Genomic DNA, 16922 nt, shown 5'->3' with positions numbered 1-16922 from the left:
AGCAGCAGCAGCAGCAGAGCAGCTGTTCTCCAACTTTGCTGCACATAAGAACCACCTGGGGGAAGTTTGATGATCAGCCTGCACCCCAGACCAATTAAGTCAGAAATTTGACCCAAACATCAAAAATATTGTTAAGTCCTTGGGTGACTCCAATGTGCAGGCAAGAGAATCAGTGGAATAGAGCTTGTTTACATGATTGCAGCAACCTCCTGACTGGTCCCCCTGTCTCCAGTCTTTCTACTCTGTTCCCTTTCCAAGAGTGGGAGGAGTGGAGTGGGGGAGTTGCATGAGAGCCAGACTGGGCCAGATCTTGAAGTGGCTTGTAGATGCAGCTCAAGAGTTTGGGTTTTATTCTCTGGGCAATGGGGAGCTGGTAAAAGGTTTTAACCAGAGGAGTCAATGGGATTAGAAATTCATTTTTGAAAAAGAACTTTTGGTAGAATGGAATGGAAGGGGTCATATTAGAGTCATGTATCTCAACCTTGTCTGTATGTTGAATCACCTGGAGAACTTCAAATATACTGATTCCTAGGTCTCTCGGTCAGAGTCTGTTATAATTGACTTGGGGTGTGGCTTGGCATTGGGAATTTTTAAAGCTTCCCATATGATTCCAAGGTGTATCTAATGTGTATCCAACAACCACAGATTAGAAGTTGGAAGGTTTTGAAAAAATTGAAGGACAAAGTAAACTAGCAGAACTTTTCAAATGAAGTCATACTATAGAAGTGGGCTAGATTGGACTTGTGTATGTGGCTAGACGGTGCTTCCAGTTTGGGTGAGCCTCTAAAGTAGGGCCAATGGGAAAGAACAGGTTTGGGGAGAAAGATGATGCGTTCTGTTTGTTGCATGTTGGGTTTGAAATCCCAGAAGACATCTGAGCTGTGATGGGCAGTAGGCAGCTGGAAACCTAAACCTGGTATTCTAGATAAAGTCCTGGATGGGCGCAGGGGAGAGTGGAGAAGGACTGAGAGAAAATGAGAGGGCGAGGAGGAAACCCAGGCAGCACCAGCATGTAGACACCAGACAGGAAGACAGCAGAGTGAGAGACTAAGTCAAAGAGAAGAAGGGGGAGCCCAGCATGGCCAGTGGAGAGGCTGTGAGAGGTCAAGGCTGGAAAGCCTCTACTGACAGAGAGGTCTGATGGAGAAGCAATAGGTTCTTGGGGCTTAAACTGACTGAGAGCTGAGGAGGTGAGACAAGGTATGCAGTCCTTTCAGGAAGAATGGATGGAAAAAGAAAAGAGGCTGGGTGGCAGACAGGGAAACGCGGGAGAGGGAGGTTCTGTTCCCTCTTCTGCTTATATGCTGAAGAAGAATTCATAGGGAGAAAAAGACGAAGCCTCAGGAGAGATGGGTTATAACCGATGGTGCAACCTTTGAGGAAATGAGACACAACTAGAATAATTATAGCTCACATTTATTGAGCACTTATTTTTGGCAAACATGATGCTAAGTGTTCTGTATGCATTATCTCACTTATCCTCATAATGACCTTATGAGGCAGGAACCATTATCATCCCCGCAAAAGATGAGGAGACCAAAACATAGAAAGTTAAATAAATTGCCCACAGTTACACAGCTAAGCAGCAATGAGGCTGGGATGGAACACTGATTTAAAAAGCAGAAGACAGGATCTGGGCACAGAGGGGGCCTCACCCTGGAGGCAGTGGTGAGGAACGAAGGGTGGCTTCATTTTCTCTGCAAACGGAAAAGAACAGAAGCAGGGAAGGGGAGGGGACCAAGCAAGCATATATTCAGCCATGATGGCGTGGCAGGTCTGAGGCCAGCACTTAACAACTGTCTCATGAACCAGAAGCCGTCCCACCTAGGTGGTATTACTAGACAAGGAGATTGAGGCTCCACTTGTAGTTCACAGGGCCCTTTCCAGAGCCCTGTGGGGGTGGTCTACCAAATGTGTTGTGCTCATGATGGTGATGTTGGTCTTGGGTGGGTTTTGTTTGTTTTTTGCTGCCCCTGGTCTTAGTTGCAGCATTCGGGCTCTTGGTTGTGGAATGGGGGAACTGTTTTCCTGACTGGGGGTTGAACCTGGACCCTTGCCTTGAGACCACAGAGTCCTAACCACTGGACCACCAGGGAAGTCCTTTTGGGTGGGTTCTTGAGTGAGTTCATTCTGAAATTGCTCTGAGGAATGAGGCATCTTTCTGGCTTCAGTGAGGCCCTGACTCTTGGGAGTCATGTGTGAAACCACTGCTTGTCTCTGGGGCACATGCACTCACTCCAGGGCACTGACTCCACCTGTTACGTGTTTCAGTTAAGAAAATCTCTACCTCCCTGTTCAACTCCAATTTTGAACAAAGCCTGCCAGAGAATACCTTCCTCAGACTCACTGCCATGGCAACGCACTCCAGCCTTCCCTGCTTTGCCCAGCAAGACATCGCCATTCGCAGACCACACCTTGCCATAGAGGTAGGCACCAGTCCTTCCCCAAATCACTGTTTGCTGCTCTTCAGGTCACCGTTTCACAAAGAACAGAGCCCCTCAAGCTTCAGAGCAGGTGACCGTGCTGAAGAAACTATCAGGAAATGCTGGGTTGAGAGCTCCTTCTCTTGAAAGAGATGATTTCTTATATATGATACTAAGATTTAAATCTTTCCACTTTAAGTAAAGGTTTCTAAAATTGGGAGTCTTCTCAGTGGCTGCTTCCAAACTCACAAAGATAATAATAGCCTATGGTCATTTAGCACTTTATACAATACCAATGTATTTTCACATTTTACTTCTTTTAATAACAACAGCCCTGGGAGGTGAACTCTTCCCATTATTCAGATGAGGAAAGTATCCTGCCTACAAATCATAAAAATGGGCTGTCTTAAGAGGCTTGGGGCTCTTAGTCCAGTTCTCTTTCCACATGTGTACCCAGACCAAAATGAATGTGACTTGGTCTCTGCCCTGGAAGGGGTTACAGTTGGGCAAGAGTGTCACAACGTGTGGTCTTCTATGTCAGAGCTTTCAGAGGAACAAAGTCACTCTGGCACAAGTGAAGTAAAGAGGCCTATTTCCGGCTGGGGGTTTGGGAAAGCTTCATGGAGGAGGTGGCATTTGAGTCAGGCTTTGAACAATAGGTAAGCTTTCAGTGCAGAGGAGGGAGAAGGCCATTGCAAATGGAAGACTGAGTAGAGAGGCCCAAAGGGAGGGAGCCTGAGGGCTGTGCTGGGGCTGGGAAATTGCCCACAGCGGTTAAGGTATAGTCAGGGGTAGAACAGATGAGCCTGGGATAGATTGGGGTTAGATTGTGAAGGGCTCTGAAGGCCAACCAAAGCTGAATTCTAAAACAATGGGAAACCTTCCAAGGTTTCCAAGGAAAGGAAAGGCAGCATCAGTGTCATCAGTGATGGATCAAGGGTGAGAGAAAATACAGAAGACCAAGTAGAGGGCTAGGGAAGTCAGCAGTTGAGTTTAGGTGAGGATGGTAGAGATAGGAGAATAACCAAGAAAGGGTTCAGGGAGGGTAGCCAGGAAGGGAAGGAGTGACTACAGCTCCATGCTCTTGGGATCCCCCACAGATGCCAGAGACAGCAGAGCAACATCAGCCCCTGATGGCCTCGGTCAGCATCCATAACCCCCTCGATGTTCCCTTGGAAGACTGTGTGATCTCCATCTTCGGAAAGGGGCTCGTTCATAGAGAGAAGAGCTACAGGTAAGAGACCACAAACTTCTCATCCCACAGAAGTATCTCAACCTGTCAGAAAGGCAGGAACCTGGCCTTCCCTGGTGGCTCAAATGGTAAAGAATGGCAGGAACCCAAGATGACACTCTGTTTGCTGTGTCCATGAAGACAGAGCAGATACCTGCCAGAGCTGAACTAAAAGATCAGAGCCTCTCTCTCCCTGGGGCCACCAACGTTTACAGGGGTACAGGACAGAGGGAGGCTCTGTGCCCTTTGGGCACCTCACGCTGCTTGAGGCCCTGATCATGCAGAGAGGGCCTGGGTATTACTGATGAACACAGGTGAGGGGGTTAGGGAACATCAAAGGGAAGAGCTGCATTCTACCAGTGACAACACAATACAGGATTTTATTTACACATTTCCTTTTACTCCTATTCCCACCACCACTCTTCATATCCTTGTCTTAGTATGTGTAAAATGTGTACTGTTGCTTCATGAGCCTGTATTTTTAAACTATATAAATGCTATGTCTAATTCATTTCACTCAGAACTGTTTTTCACTCATCCACATGTCAAGTCCCTTGTTTCTGCTACAAATTACTCCATCACATATGCCCCTGCTTCCTACCACACCACTCCACAGTGCCTCCAACTCTCAGACACCATAGATACACATATTCCCTTATATACCTGCTTGAAAATTCATGTGTGGGGGGTAAATACACAGGAATGGAGTTGCTGAGACATAGGATAAGACCTGGTTTGACCACATGCTATCAGATTGGTTTGTAGAATGGCTGCAGTTGCGTCCAGCAGTACTTGACAGCTTCTGTATTCCTACCATCCCTCCACTCTTGGCAATACCATTTTCTCTTTTAATCCAGTCTAACAGGAATAAAATAATATCTCATCATTGTTTTAATTTGCAACTCTTCATGTTTATCAGCCTTTTCCATTTCCTCCTCTGTATAGTTCCTTAACTTGGCCCACTTTTTTTTTTGCTGTTCCTTTTTTCCTTGTTGACCTGTGGGTATATATATACACACATATATTCATACACACAAACCCTGTATAATGTAGGTTATTAGCACCTTGTTGGCTTTAGATGTTGCAAGTATCTTAGTTAATCATTGCTCCTTCTCTCGTGAGGTCCACAGCATCCTCCACTAAACACACACATACAATTTAGAGTTCACGACGCCTATTCCAACCCCGAGGTCCCTGACAGGTTGTGTGGTTGTTGAGCTACCACCTCAGCCTCAAGAAACTCAGTCAGCCACTCTTGGTCATAAGTTGAGAGCAGGACTGCCAGCATTTAACCAGACTTCTGTGGTCGCCCAGATAAATTGTAAGGCAAAGCTTCTCAAAAGAAATCTGCACCATTTGCTCAGTCACCATAAGGTCCACAGGTAGACAAGAAAGGTGCCGACAGGCCTCCAAACACCACCTGCTGGCATCCTGACATCTCAGTACGCCCACTACACCCACTGCAGTTAGCAATGAGGCTTCTAAAACCATAGTTTCACAAGCCTACTATTACCAAGAATGAGACCAGACTGAAGTCACAGGTGATGAAACGACAGATGCAACCTGGAAGCCCTTAGAATAGGATGTTTCTCAACCATACAGCTGCTCACCATGGAGGCTCCTGCCTTCCACCCCCTTCAAACCTCCTCTGTTTTAACAGCTGGGTACTTACATGTTTATTTCTTCAGGGTCCACCTCTGTAAGCAGGTCAGGATCACATTCACTGGGACCAGCAAAGGAATGGCCCTGAGACAGAACTAGGACTTTTCTTTTCTTCTATTTCAGAGTGAATTCGGTGCAGCCCAGAAACACTTTGCGCACCCAACTCAAGTTCGTGCCAATGAAGGTGGGATGCCAGAGGCTCACTGTGGAAATGGACTGCAACATGTTCCAGAACCTAACCAACTTCAGAACTGTCATGGTGGTAGCCCCTAAATCTCCAGCTTAAACTTCCAGCTCCAGCATCACTTTCCCCAACCACCTCCTGAATCTACAATCTAAAACCAAGCATGATGGGAGGAGAAACTTTGCTTATCAGATAAACGATTCTCTGCTCAGGTTGAGCACGAGAGGACCAAGAACAAAACTAGATTCCCCACCTCAAAAAAACTTATATTCTCAGAAATCAACAGAAAAAGCACTCATTTCTGTCACCCCAGCTCAAAGCATCTATGAAGACTAGTTGTCTTAAAATACAAACTATTGGGCTTGAGGAATTTTTTTAAAAAGGCTTCATAAAGGTATTCAGATAAGTAAATTAAGTTTTTTTTTAGTTCAGGGATTTTCATAACCATTTACTATTCATTAATACATAATAATTAATTTATAGGTAAGGAAAATAAGCTAATTAAAGCACTCTATACTTCTGATGAAATGGGACATTAACTAAAAATATGATTTTTAGACAATCCTAAGATTATATTGATCAATGCCATCCCTGACCATTATCCTTAAAGATCCAAAGATGACTAAAGAAAGTTATAAAATACACAGCATAAGACCTGAGTGGAGAATGATCTTCAACATTCAGCTATGGATAAGTCCTTATTAGAGTATTATGAAAGATTAAACAATTAAGTGTGATGTGTGATGTTAACAACATGAATTTGGTCCAGTAGAGAAACATACAATTATTAAGTATAAAGAAAATAGGACCTACAAAAAAAATTGGACTCCTTTTGTACAAAGTTAATTTTTTTTCATTGTTTCCATTTTGTTGCTTTGATACTCTCGGGTTTTAGTTCCTTTTCTTTGTAATACTTGTTAACAAGTACAGAATGGCACTTTATGAAAGTAAATTAAAACTCTTGACTCAAAGAATTTCAGCCTCAAGTACACAGTTCTCTCAAAAGAATGGATGCTGGACTTGCAGGCTACTATGCTAAGTGAAATAAGTCAGACAGAAAGATAAACACTGTATGATATCACTTACATGTGGAATCTAAAAAATATAACAAATTAGTGAACATAAAAAAAAGAAGGGGTGGTGGGAATAAAAAAAAGGACAGCTACTGTTGCTGATTGCATCTAAAGAGACCATGGGGATGTCAGATGGGCAGATGTGATGAAGTACATCTATACAAGACAAAGGATGCCCAGTAGAAGTGTGGAGACCTACAGAACACGCATAAGGCCTAGTCAGGTATAGCACTGTATACCCTGCTTTCTAAGATGTTACTTTCCAGGTTTACCTTGCTTTCCAATACGTGATCTTCCAGACTGATGTAAAAATATAATTAACTGGTGATGGTTTTGCAGGATTAACTGAAGAGGCCCTTAATATTATATAAACTCTATAATCTTATACATTCAAGTTTTTTTGATTTATAAAAATTTTGTACTTACATTTGGGGGCAGGCAATACAAAACAGAAAACAATATAAATATGTATAAGGAAAATAAGTCTGTTCAATACGGTGAACAAACCTAACAACTGAGCTTGTTGACCTAAAAAATGAAACAGCCAGTTATTTTACCAGCAAAAGGGGTTTATTTGGGAACAACAAACAACTGCAATTAGTGTCAAGCCAGCTATAGTAAAAGCCACAGCTAAGTCCCACAAACAGAGGGAAAGGGAGGAAGTTGGGAGCAGTTGTTTTGAACAAAATTTCATGGAGGAAAGCGAGAGTTCAGGGTGATGAGGGGTTCTCATTAGCTTAGTAGCTAGGGTCAATTTCCTATAGGAGATAAAATGTACACCATTCCTATCTATAATTGACAATCCTTCCTGTTATTTACCTAGAGTAACACTGTGTGAGAGCTCCTCCTTCTGGCCTCTCGACTCCATTTTAAATAAGGTTTCACTTTATTAATTTTCCAGCTTCCCAGGTGGCACTAGCAGTAAAGAAACTGCCTGCCAATGCAGGAGATATAAGAGACTCAGGTTTGATCTCTGGGTTGGGAAGATCCCCTGGAAAAGGAAATGGCAAAGCACTCTAGTACTCTTGCCTAGAAAATCACTAAGACAGAGGAGCCTGGCAGACTACAGTCTATGGGGTCACAGAGTCAGACGTGACTGAGCAACTAACACACTTAATAATTTTCACAAGCTCAGTACCAACAGAACTCTCTTTTGTGTGCTCAGTTGTGAGGCTCCTCTGTCCATGGAATTTTTCAGGCAAGAATACTGGAGTGGGTTGCCATTTCCTTCTCCAGTAGATCTTCCCAACCCAGGGAGTGAACCTCGTCTCCTGCATTGCAGGCAGATTCTTTACCACTGAGCCATTGGGGAAGCCCTTCAATACCAATACAGTAATGGAACAAACTGGAATAACATTCAAAAGAACTTGCTGGTAAGAATAATTATATTCAGTAACATGCTAAAGTATATCTTTGACGATGACACATTTTATTGAATAGGGAATAAGGCAGCTTCCCCAGGGATCTCTGAGAGGCAACTCAATAACAAAAACTCATGTAATTGTCTTTTGTATCTAGCACAGAAAAATATATCATACTCATATGGTTTATAAATAATTGCCAGTTTGGCCTAATCACCAAACTTTGGTAATTGTGTCTCTTAGTAAGTATAGATAGGAACTCCCTTCCAATCCAGAAAGCATCCTAGCTCCATTCTAAAAGCAGACATCAGAGCTCGGCTGTGACAGTAAGAAAGAGAAGACAGTTCAAATGAGCCTGAAAATTCATGATTCAACTTCATTCTGAGTGAGTTCTTTGATTCTGTTCATGCAATGATCAACAGCATTAATAAGTAAAGGAATCCAACTATCTTCTGGCTGTGGGGTCACATGACTTGCTCTGCACATGCAATGGGAAAAAGAGAAGTTAAATTTATTATACTGTCAAGGAAAAGACCTATCCTCAAAAGGGAGCACAGGGAAAACTACAGTAAAAGACGGCAAGTTTCTCTGCAGCAACTCAGCTGCTCCATAAGCAAAGCTGAAAAAAAACACTACAATCACTTTCTACTCTTTGAAATGGGGGTTTGGGAGTTGAGAATGGCTGTACAGGCTTATTCTCAAAAAGCTATTTGGGGATAAGTCTTCATACTCACTTTGTTATTTCGAGTGCCTTCTTTAAAACAGATGCAAGTTTTGCAGACTAGAAAAAAAAAGAAACAAGAGAAGTTACTCACCCTGAGCCCTACCACAAAAAGGGAAGGAGAGGAGACTTCCCTGGAGGTCCAGCGGCTGGGACTCTGAGCTCCCAGTGCAGGGGGCCTGGGTTCAATCCCTGGTCAGGAAGTAGACCCCACAGGCCACAACTAAAAGATTCTGCATGCCACAATAAAGACGGAAGATACTTCGGGGTGCAGCTAAAACTCAGCACAGCCAAACAAATAAAACAAATATTTAGGGGGAAAAAAAGGAAAGGAGGAAAAAAACGGAAAGGAGGAAAAAAGGGGAGGGGGGAGAAGAGCTAAAATATTTTACTTGAATATTAAAATATTTAATACTTTAGCTCTCTTCCCCCACTTTTTTTTCACATTCGCTTTTTAAAAACTGACTTAATAAACATCTTTAGCAATTCATCATGTCAGTTACCCTAGAAACAATTTTAAGGAATGCATGGTACATTGGTTGCATTCATACATCCTCACGTTATTTTGTCACTGGTATTCTTAAAATTCGTAAGTTAAAAAAAAAAAAAAAACAGTTGTTTCTGCTATACATATCCTGAACTATCAGCAGAGCTGGGACAAGAAGTCATTTTTTAAAAAGTGAAAGTGAGAAAAAAGGAAGGAGCAAAGTTAAAATATTACAGTATTTTAATACTCAAGTAATACGAAGTCATTAAAAAAAAAACCTTGGAGGAAACAATCAAAAACAAAAATGTTGATTAGGTGGCAGGATCATGGACTCTTTTCTATTTAGCAAAATCTTATTAATACTGCTGCCATAGCATCTTTATAAGCTTTTTTATATTTAAATTTTTTTAAAGAAAACAAAAAAAGGAAAAATATAACCTAAATTTGTCCTAACTGCTGATAGTTTAGGATATATACAGCAGAAACAACTGGGTTTTTTTAAAAAACTTAATATTTTAAGAATGCCAATAGCAAGATAACATGAGGATGTATGTATCCTACCAATATACCATTCATTCCTTAAAACTGCTTTTAGGTAACTGACATGGCGTATTACTAAGGATGTCTATTTCTTCAGAAGTCAATTTTTTAAAAGTGAATGTGAAAAAAAAGTTAATGTCCAAAAAGATCCTAATTCTACTCCAAGGTGTTTCCACATTGTGAAGATACATTTGATGACTCTATTAATAATTTCCACAATCTAATTTACCAAATATTATTAGGATTGATACATCTGATGGTAAAATATAAGCTATCTGCAATTGTACTTCTCTTTCCAATAAAATGAGACATAATAACTTAAAGTTTATAAAAAACAAGAGAACAGAACTCTAGCACAGGACCTAGGACTTCAAAGAAAACAATAAAATCAGATTTTTATAAACAGCTTAACCCTTCATGACCACTCATGGTTAGATCACATAATATATCGATATTAGAATAGAGAATAGATATAGAATTAGAATAGATATTAAATATATTCTAATATTTTGTATTATAGAATTCTCTATTCAGTTCAGTTCAGTTCAGTCACTCAGTTGTGTCCAACTCTTTGCTGAGAATACTCTAATAGAGTATTCATCTATTTTGGCCTATACTGGAAATTAGAAACTTGTAATTTCACGTTGAAAGAATCCCAAAGCACTGTACTAATTAAGACTTTCTCTCAAGGCATGGTTTTCTAAGGTCTTTGGGTGCGTGCATGCTAAGTCACTTCAGCTGTGTCTGACTCTTTGCGACCCCACAGACTGTGGCCCACCAGGCTTCTCCATCCATGGGATTCTCCAAGCAACAATATTGGTGTGGGTTGCCATGCCCACCTCCAAAGGATCTTCCTGACCCAGGGGTCAGACTATGTCTCAAGTCTCCCACACAGGCAGGTGCATTCTTTACCGCTAGCACCACCAAGGAAGCCCCTCTAAGGTCTTTGGGATTTTCTTAACAATTACCCGAGTGGTTATGGAAGAGACAGTACTATCAGAGCTCACTGCTGTCAGAATTCAAATTCAATAAATATTTATCAAGCACAACACATGGTGACTTTACTACCATACTTACATCCAAGTGTAACAGATAAACATATTCCCCACAGTTTAAGGAAATACCAGTGATTACTGAAATTCTACCAATCAGGTCTGCAGCTATTCCCTCAAAGCCAGTACTTACATTGATTCGCACAGTCAAAGGGCACACAGGTGGGTAAATGCTCAGAGCCAAATCATCCACACTAAAGGGAGAAAGAAAAAATAACCATTAACCAAGAAGGAACAAAGCTCAACTAGGTGGTCTCCAGGACACAACTAAGGATGCAACGAGTGAGGAAATAATTCCCAGAAATGCATCAGTTCCTTAAACTGGGCAACCAAGAAATAACCAATTCAACTGGTATTTATGGAACACATACATACCCTGTTTTACTACGAAGTTGAGGGTGGGGGGAACTCCCTTGACCAGTAGGATGGGACATTATTAATTCATTTGAAAATGTTTGGATCTGAAACCATAAGTTTAATAACTGCTATTGCCAGGGTTCATCCCTGAATGCCATTAAAGTAGGTACCACTTTTAATCAAGCAATCAAGTTAGTGCTGTACCACCAAAAACAGGACAAACTAATACCATGTGCCTCTCCCGTATGATGGAATGAAAAGCATGAAACGCTCAACTTAGTGATATTCTTGCCAAAAACGTTTAACCTGCATATAATTACGAGAAAACAACCACATGAATCCAGATTGCTGGATATTTTACAATGCAACTGACTTGGATTCTTTAAAAATGTCAAGAAAATAAAAAAAAATTTTTTAATGTCAATGACAAAAAAAGCTAAAAAAGGACAGGGACTGTTTTAGTTTCAAGATACCAAAGAGAAGACAACCAAATGCAGTATGACCCCTTGACAGAATCCTGAATTTAAAAAACAAACAAACAAAAAAGCTATAGAAGACGTTTTAGACACAATTTGGGAAATCTGAATATTAGATACTATTATTATATTCAGTATAATCTTTATCATCAGGGAATGGCAAACCACTCCAGTATTCTTGCCTGGAGAATTCCATGGACAGAGGAACCTGGCAGGCTACTGTCCACAGGGTTGCAACACACAAACACATATTCAATGTAAATTTCTTCAATGTAATACTAAGAGTAAAACTGTTCTTAGGAAATACATGCTGAAATATTCAGAGAAAAACATCACTGATGTCTGCAACTTACTCACGAATGGTTCAGGGATAAAAAGAGCACATCTATTTCAGTTTTTAAAAAGGCACATCTAATTACAGAGAAATAAACCAATACAGAAAAAAAAAGTGAACAACAGGTGAAACTAGACAGAAGCACAGGTACTCACTACAATACTTTTTAACCCTTCCGGCAGGTATGAAAACTTTCAAAACAAAAAGATGGGGAAAAACCTTCAGGTGACAGCACAAGTTGAGATCAGAATGCTGCTGCTGGCATGTTTTGAGTGGAGGTCACGCTTACCTAGGGCTGATCTCATCAGAAATGTCCACAATGTCATCCAGCTGGGCCACCTGATCCTTCTTCCCGTTCTCTGCCACTGACAGCCGGATTTTCTTCAGGCAGGCTTTAGATGCTCTCGCCAGGGCAAGGCATGGGATTATGAGCTCCTGGTCTTCCTCTGACCAATATGAGTCCCGATTGTTTGGACATCCCAATATATCCTCATCAACATGGTTATCAGAGCTGTCCTCCTCAATGTCATTCAAGAGGCCACAATAAGGGTCACATTCTTCCACAGCCTAAGATACAACAGGATATATGTGAATGCCAGGAAAAAAAAAAAATATATTAATACTTTTAGCATCATGTCTGAGTTGTCCCCAAACTTCAGCCAGCTATTTCCCTAAATGGCTACAGAGCTAATCACCTCACACATGCTGTTCTAACTCTCCTAGTACAGCAATGGAACAGAGAGGAATGGTACAAATTAAACCCCCACATGGGGCGGGGGGAGACGGGAGATGGAGGATGGGAGTGAGGGGGGACCCACATGGTCCACGCTTGACACATCTTCTCTCTTTAAAACCAATCCTCATCTACTAGACACAGAGTGGCCTTCCAATGACCATCAAAGAAAGAGGTCCTCTCACCTGCTCCATCTCCTCATGTGCATCCTTCACAAGATCCACACTCTTTGTCAGCACTGAAAGGGCTGCAGCTTTGTTATCTATGAGTGAAGAATGAGAAGCACTACAGTTAGTGGAGAATCCCAAAAATTCTTGAGTCTGCAAAAAGCAACAGTGATCTCATCTGAAGGGAGTGCCAAGGACAGTGAACAAGGGCAGCAGTTGAATGTAAAATTCTTCTCATATACATCCTCTGGGTGCCCAGACAGGGGGGCTAAAAAGCTTTCTGTCATTCACCATAGGAAGAAATACAATAGTCACATGATGTTTCTCAGCATGGTACCCTTGGATGACCACGGCTCTTGGCCTAGCAGGCTCTACCCCATAACTGCTTCAGAGTCCCCAGAATACTGCCCCTGGGGCAGGACCAGAAGAGAAAACCACATCTGTTCAACAAGAGACAGAGCCACAGCCAAAGGGTGTTTGAGTTTAGAAATTACGTGAACTAAAAAGACTGGCAAAAAGAATTAATACCTATTTTCATGTTGGTGATAAACTAGACCTATTTCACTAAGTTCTTTACGTAAGTAAAAATACATACTACTACAAAACTGGCAGCTAGATGTGAGGTCTGTCAGCTTTGGCCAGCAGAGTCAACGTCTACTTTCCACTCTCACCCACCTTTTGGGATCTGAGGTACATGTTGGCAAGCATCCCAGACACTGTTGTAGGAAATCAGGTTCTCAGGGCTGCTGAAAGAAATCAATAAGGATATATCAATAACCTGGGTTCCTGTTTCCTTCAAAGGTCCTTCCTGCTGGGTCATTAATCTCAGTTATCAGTAACTTTGCTGTTAAAATGACTTTTTCCCCCCTCCCAGAAGCAAAGAACCCCATTACCCAATAACTCCAGCTGTGGCATCCCTACCTCTGAGCTGGATTGATGTAAAGTGCTTCCACAAGCTGAGCCATGTCATCCACGATGTCCAGAGTGGCGCTCCGCACCAGCTTTCGCAGGGTGATGCCTATAGCCAGACCCAAAGACTAAGCAGCCTGTCCGTCTTTCCAGAAGTCTGGAAAGTCTTCCCGAGAATCTAAGCCCTACAGAATTTGAGGTAATGTGCACCCACATGCTTTAACCAGAGTGCCAACACAAAACCCAGGTCTTATGTGTATCCCCATGTCATTTGCTTGCTCCTCCCACCATTCCTTAGTGGTATTTTCCAAAAGAGATCTGGAACAAAACTGTTCCATGACGGCATGTATTCATTCATTAAAAAGTAGTTTCTTGGGACTTTCCTGGTGGTCCAGTGGCTAAGACTCTACGCTGCCAATGCAGGGGCCAGGGTTCAGTCTCTGGTCAGGTAACTAGATCCTACATGCCACGACTTAGAGTTCACGTGCTGCAACTAAAGACCCTGCATGCCATAACAAAGACTGAAGAGCACGCCGGCCGCAACTGAGACCTGGCACAGCCAAATAAATAAGATAATAAATATTTTTTAAAATAGTGATTTCTTGACATTTGTGGATAAAACACTTCAAGTTTAAACCACATGAGTAACCCTGAAGCTCCATGAGACAGGTATTCATTTATAATTGTAACCTGATAATAATCAAGACACGAAGATACAGGCAGAGCTGGAGGCCACTTAACCTATAAGGGAGCTCAGAAACAGCATGTGATGAGGAGGAGGAGCCTGGGGATGGCACTGATAACCAAGCAGTATCTGTGGTGATTATAATCCATTAGAGATGGATAAGCCAGTGAGAATTAAAAATGTTAAGAGTCGGTAAGGCAGGGGACATGAGAACACAGTATCTGAACTTTAGCACAAAGGCTTACTTATGGAGGTCACTTATATAACTACCTTTGACTGCACTTAATGGGAGAAAGTTACATTACATGATCAAATCGAGGAAAAGGTAAAATTCTCAGGACATAAGCTGTCACATTAGCAAAGATATACCCCATAAACTGAACATGTATGTGTATGGAGTGGCTTACCCTGATCCTTGGGAAACAAATAGTACACCCCAATAATTGCCTTGATGGCAGCATGCACTTGTTCACAGAACCTCTGGGTTTCCTATGAGATGACAAGCCAATTTCAGAAAGGAAAAAAGAAATAGATTAGATCAATGTGGTCAAGCCATCTACAGGGGAAAAGAGCAGACATCTGTACAGCATCATCAAACATTTTCTGAAGTCCTATTATGCATCAGGCCCTGTGCTGTTCTCATCACATACCAGGGAGAAGTTAGCTGGATACCAGATACTGAGCAGAAACTCAGTAAGACAAGAAAAAACTGTAGGAAAAACATCCCTGATACTCTATATCCCAAGATATCTGTGATCAGCTTTGAGATATTCACCATATCTTAGACCAGGAGTTGGCAAACTAGAGCTCAAGGGCGAAATCAGGCTCACCGCCAGTTTTTGCAAATAAAATGTTTCTGGGACACAGCCACACTCATGCATTTACATATTGTCTATAATAGTATTCGCACTACAGAGGCAGAGTGGAGTAGCTGGACTGCAAAGCCTAAAATGTTTACTATTTGTCCCTTTACAGAAAAGTTGTCAGCTCTATCTTAGACCATTAACCAGTTGTCTATCTCTCTGCCTCTGTCTGTCTCTAACAGAATCTCAGTATACCTAAATGAAATCAGCATGTACTCTACAATGCTCAATGTTGACTATTTTCCTTCTAGGTAGTCACTGGCTTTCCCTTATCTTCCTTGTCCTCACTGCTCTGCTAAATTTCAAGCCAGTGCTACACAAAATGTGATCTACAGATTGGTGCCAGTCCATAAATGATCTGTTACCAGTCTGAGATGGATAGGTACAAAGATTGAGAGTACTTAGAAACTTTTATGCCAATTTGACATTGTTTCAACATCCAAACATATAATTTTTGTAAAAATACCACGTTGTAAGGACTGGAATTAAAAAAAAAAAAAAAAAACCCATTCTTTGGCAGAATTAATGTGCTGAGATCCTAAGAAAGCAATTGTGATTCAAATATATATAATTCATATAAAGCTATATTCTAATTTTTCATCTATGAATGAAAAAACCACTGTCCTGAGCATGTACAGAGTAATCAAACTCACCAAAATAAAAGACAAAGATAAAATATTAAAAGCAACAAGGGAAAAGTGACAAATAACATACAAGAAAACTCCCATAAGGTTACCAGCTGATTTCTCAACAGAAACACTTATTACTTGTGTAAAAAGAAGCCATATGCACTTAAGTGTGAATATGCATAGGATATATATGGAATAATACAAAAGGAACCAGAGACAGGAGATATAAACTTTTTAGCACATTTAACTTTGATACCTTTTGAACCTTATACTGTCTACATTATTAAAATTAAGTATAAAAATAATTCAGTACAAAAGAGTATTATGTAGTATAATAGAAAAGGTATCAGATGGAACCTAATTTAAGTCCTAGCTCCACTACTTATCTACCTTAAACTGAGCCTCTGAGCCTGTCTGTTCATCTGTCAGAAAGGGATCATGTATGTGAAAACACTTAGCAAATAGAAAGTACTTTTAAAAATGTCAGAAAGGAAGTAACCAGGATGAACCTCAGAATGAACCAATATTTAGAAGAGCCATCTACCCCATGACAACTACTGCATCTGACAATTTGATTTTCAGAACAATCCTGTGGTGTGAGAACCTTCATCTTACTCGACAGATGAGGAAATTAAATCCCCAGATTTGAGTGTAAAAGGTGGAAAGAAAATGAGAGGTTTCCTAAGGAATACTGAGCAGCACAAGAATTCTAGAAAAGTGAAGCCCACCTGTGGAGATGGCAGTGGAAGTCGAGAGAAGGCTACAGTCAGAGTCGTGGCTTCCCTTGACACTGTCACAGCTGCCTCATCTGGGGGGGAGGGGGGGTGACAGAGCAGGTGGCAAGAGCCAATATGTTAGTGCCAAATGGACAAGGCTGCAACGGCTGCACGGACTTTGAAGATAATGCGTTCCCTCTCCACCCATGCCCACTGAGACGTCTCAGAAACACCTCCAAAAACCAGTGTTTTATATTTCAACCTCGAAGGTACCAAGGATAGGTAAGGAAGAGTATCCCCGCAGAGAGGCTGGGGGGGG

The 16922-nt window shown here is 41.4% G+C and overlaps 2 protein-coding genes across 2 annotated transcripts in view; one reads left to right on the top strand and one right to left on the bottom strand.

The window, feature by feature from the left end:
- EPB42 (erythrocyte membrane protein band 4.2) overlaps window positions 1-7034 on the top strand; it is a 21883-nt gene extending 14849 nt beyond the window's left edge. The window contains exons 11-13 of the mRNA XM_010848043.1: window positions 2272-2426; window positions 3524-3657; window positions 5440-7034. Of these exons, the coding sequence (XP_010846345.1) occupies window positions 2272-2426; window positions 3524-3657; window positions 5440-5602 (452 nt within the window). The 3' untranslated portion in view covers window positions 5603-7034. The remainder of the gene's footprint in view (window positions 1-2271; window positions 2427-3523; window positions 3658-5439) is intronic.
- Window positions 7035-7124: 90 nt separating this feature from the next.
- The window catches only part of CCNDBP1 (cyclin D-type binding-protein 1), a 10327-nt gene continuing 529 nt past the window's right edge, over window positions 7125-16922 (bottom strand). The window contains exons 2-10 of the mRNA XM_010848062.1: window positions 16616-16727; window positions 14803-14884; window positions 13723-13819; window positions 13477-13547; window positions 12820-12896; window positions 12191-12468; window positions 10868-10928; window positions 8669-8715; window positions 7125-8412 (exon numbers count right to left, since the gene is read on the bottom strand). Of these exons, the coding sequence (XP_010846364.1) occupies window positions 8298-8412; window positions 8669-8715; window positions 10868-10928; window positions 12191-12468; window positions 12820-12896; window positions 13477-13547; window positions 13723-13819; window positions 14803-14884; window positions 16616-16727 (940 nt within the window). The 3' untranslated portion in view covers window positions 7125-8297. The remainder of the gene's footprint in view (window positions 8413-8668; window positions 8716-10867; window positions 10929-12190; window positions 12469-12819; window positions 12897-13476; window positions 13548-13722; window positions 13820-14802; window positions 14885-16615; window positions 16728-16922) is intronic.

The sequence above is a fragment of the Bison bison genome, unplaced genomic scaffold (assembly GCF_000754665.1).
Source record: "Bison bison bison isolate TAMUID 2011002044 unplaced genomic scaffold, Bison_UMD1.0 scf7180017864259, whole genome shotgun sequence".
NCBI lineage: Eukaryota > Metazoa > Chordata > Mammalia > Artiodactyla > Bovidae > Bison > Bison bison.
This window is presented reverse-complemented; position numbering and strand designations above follow the sequence as displayed.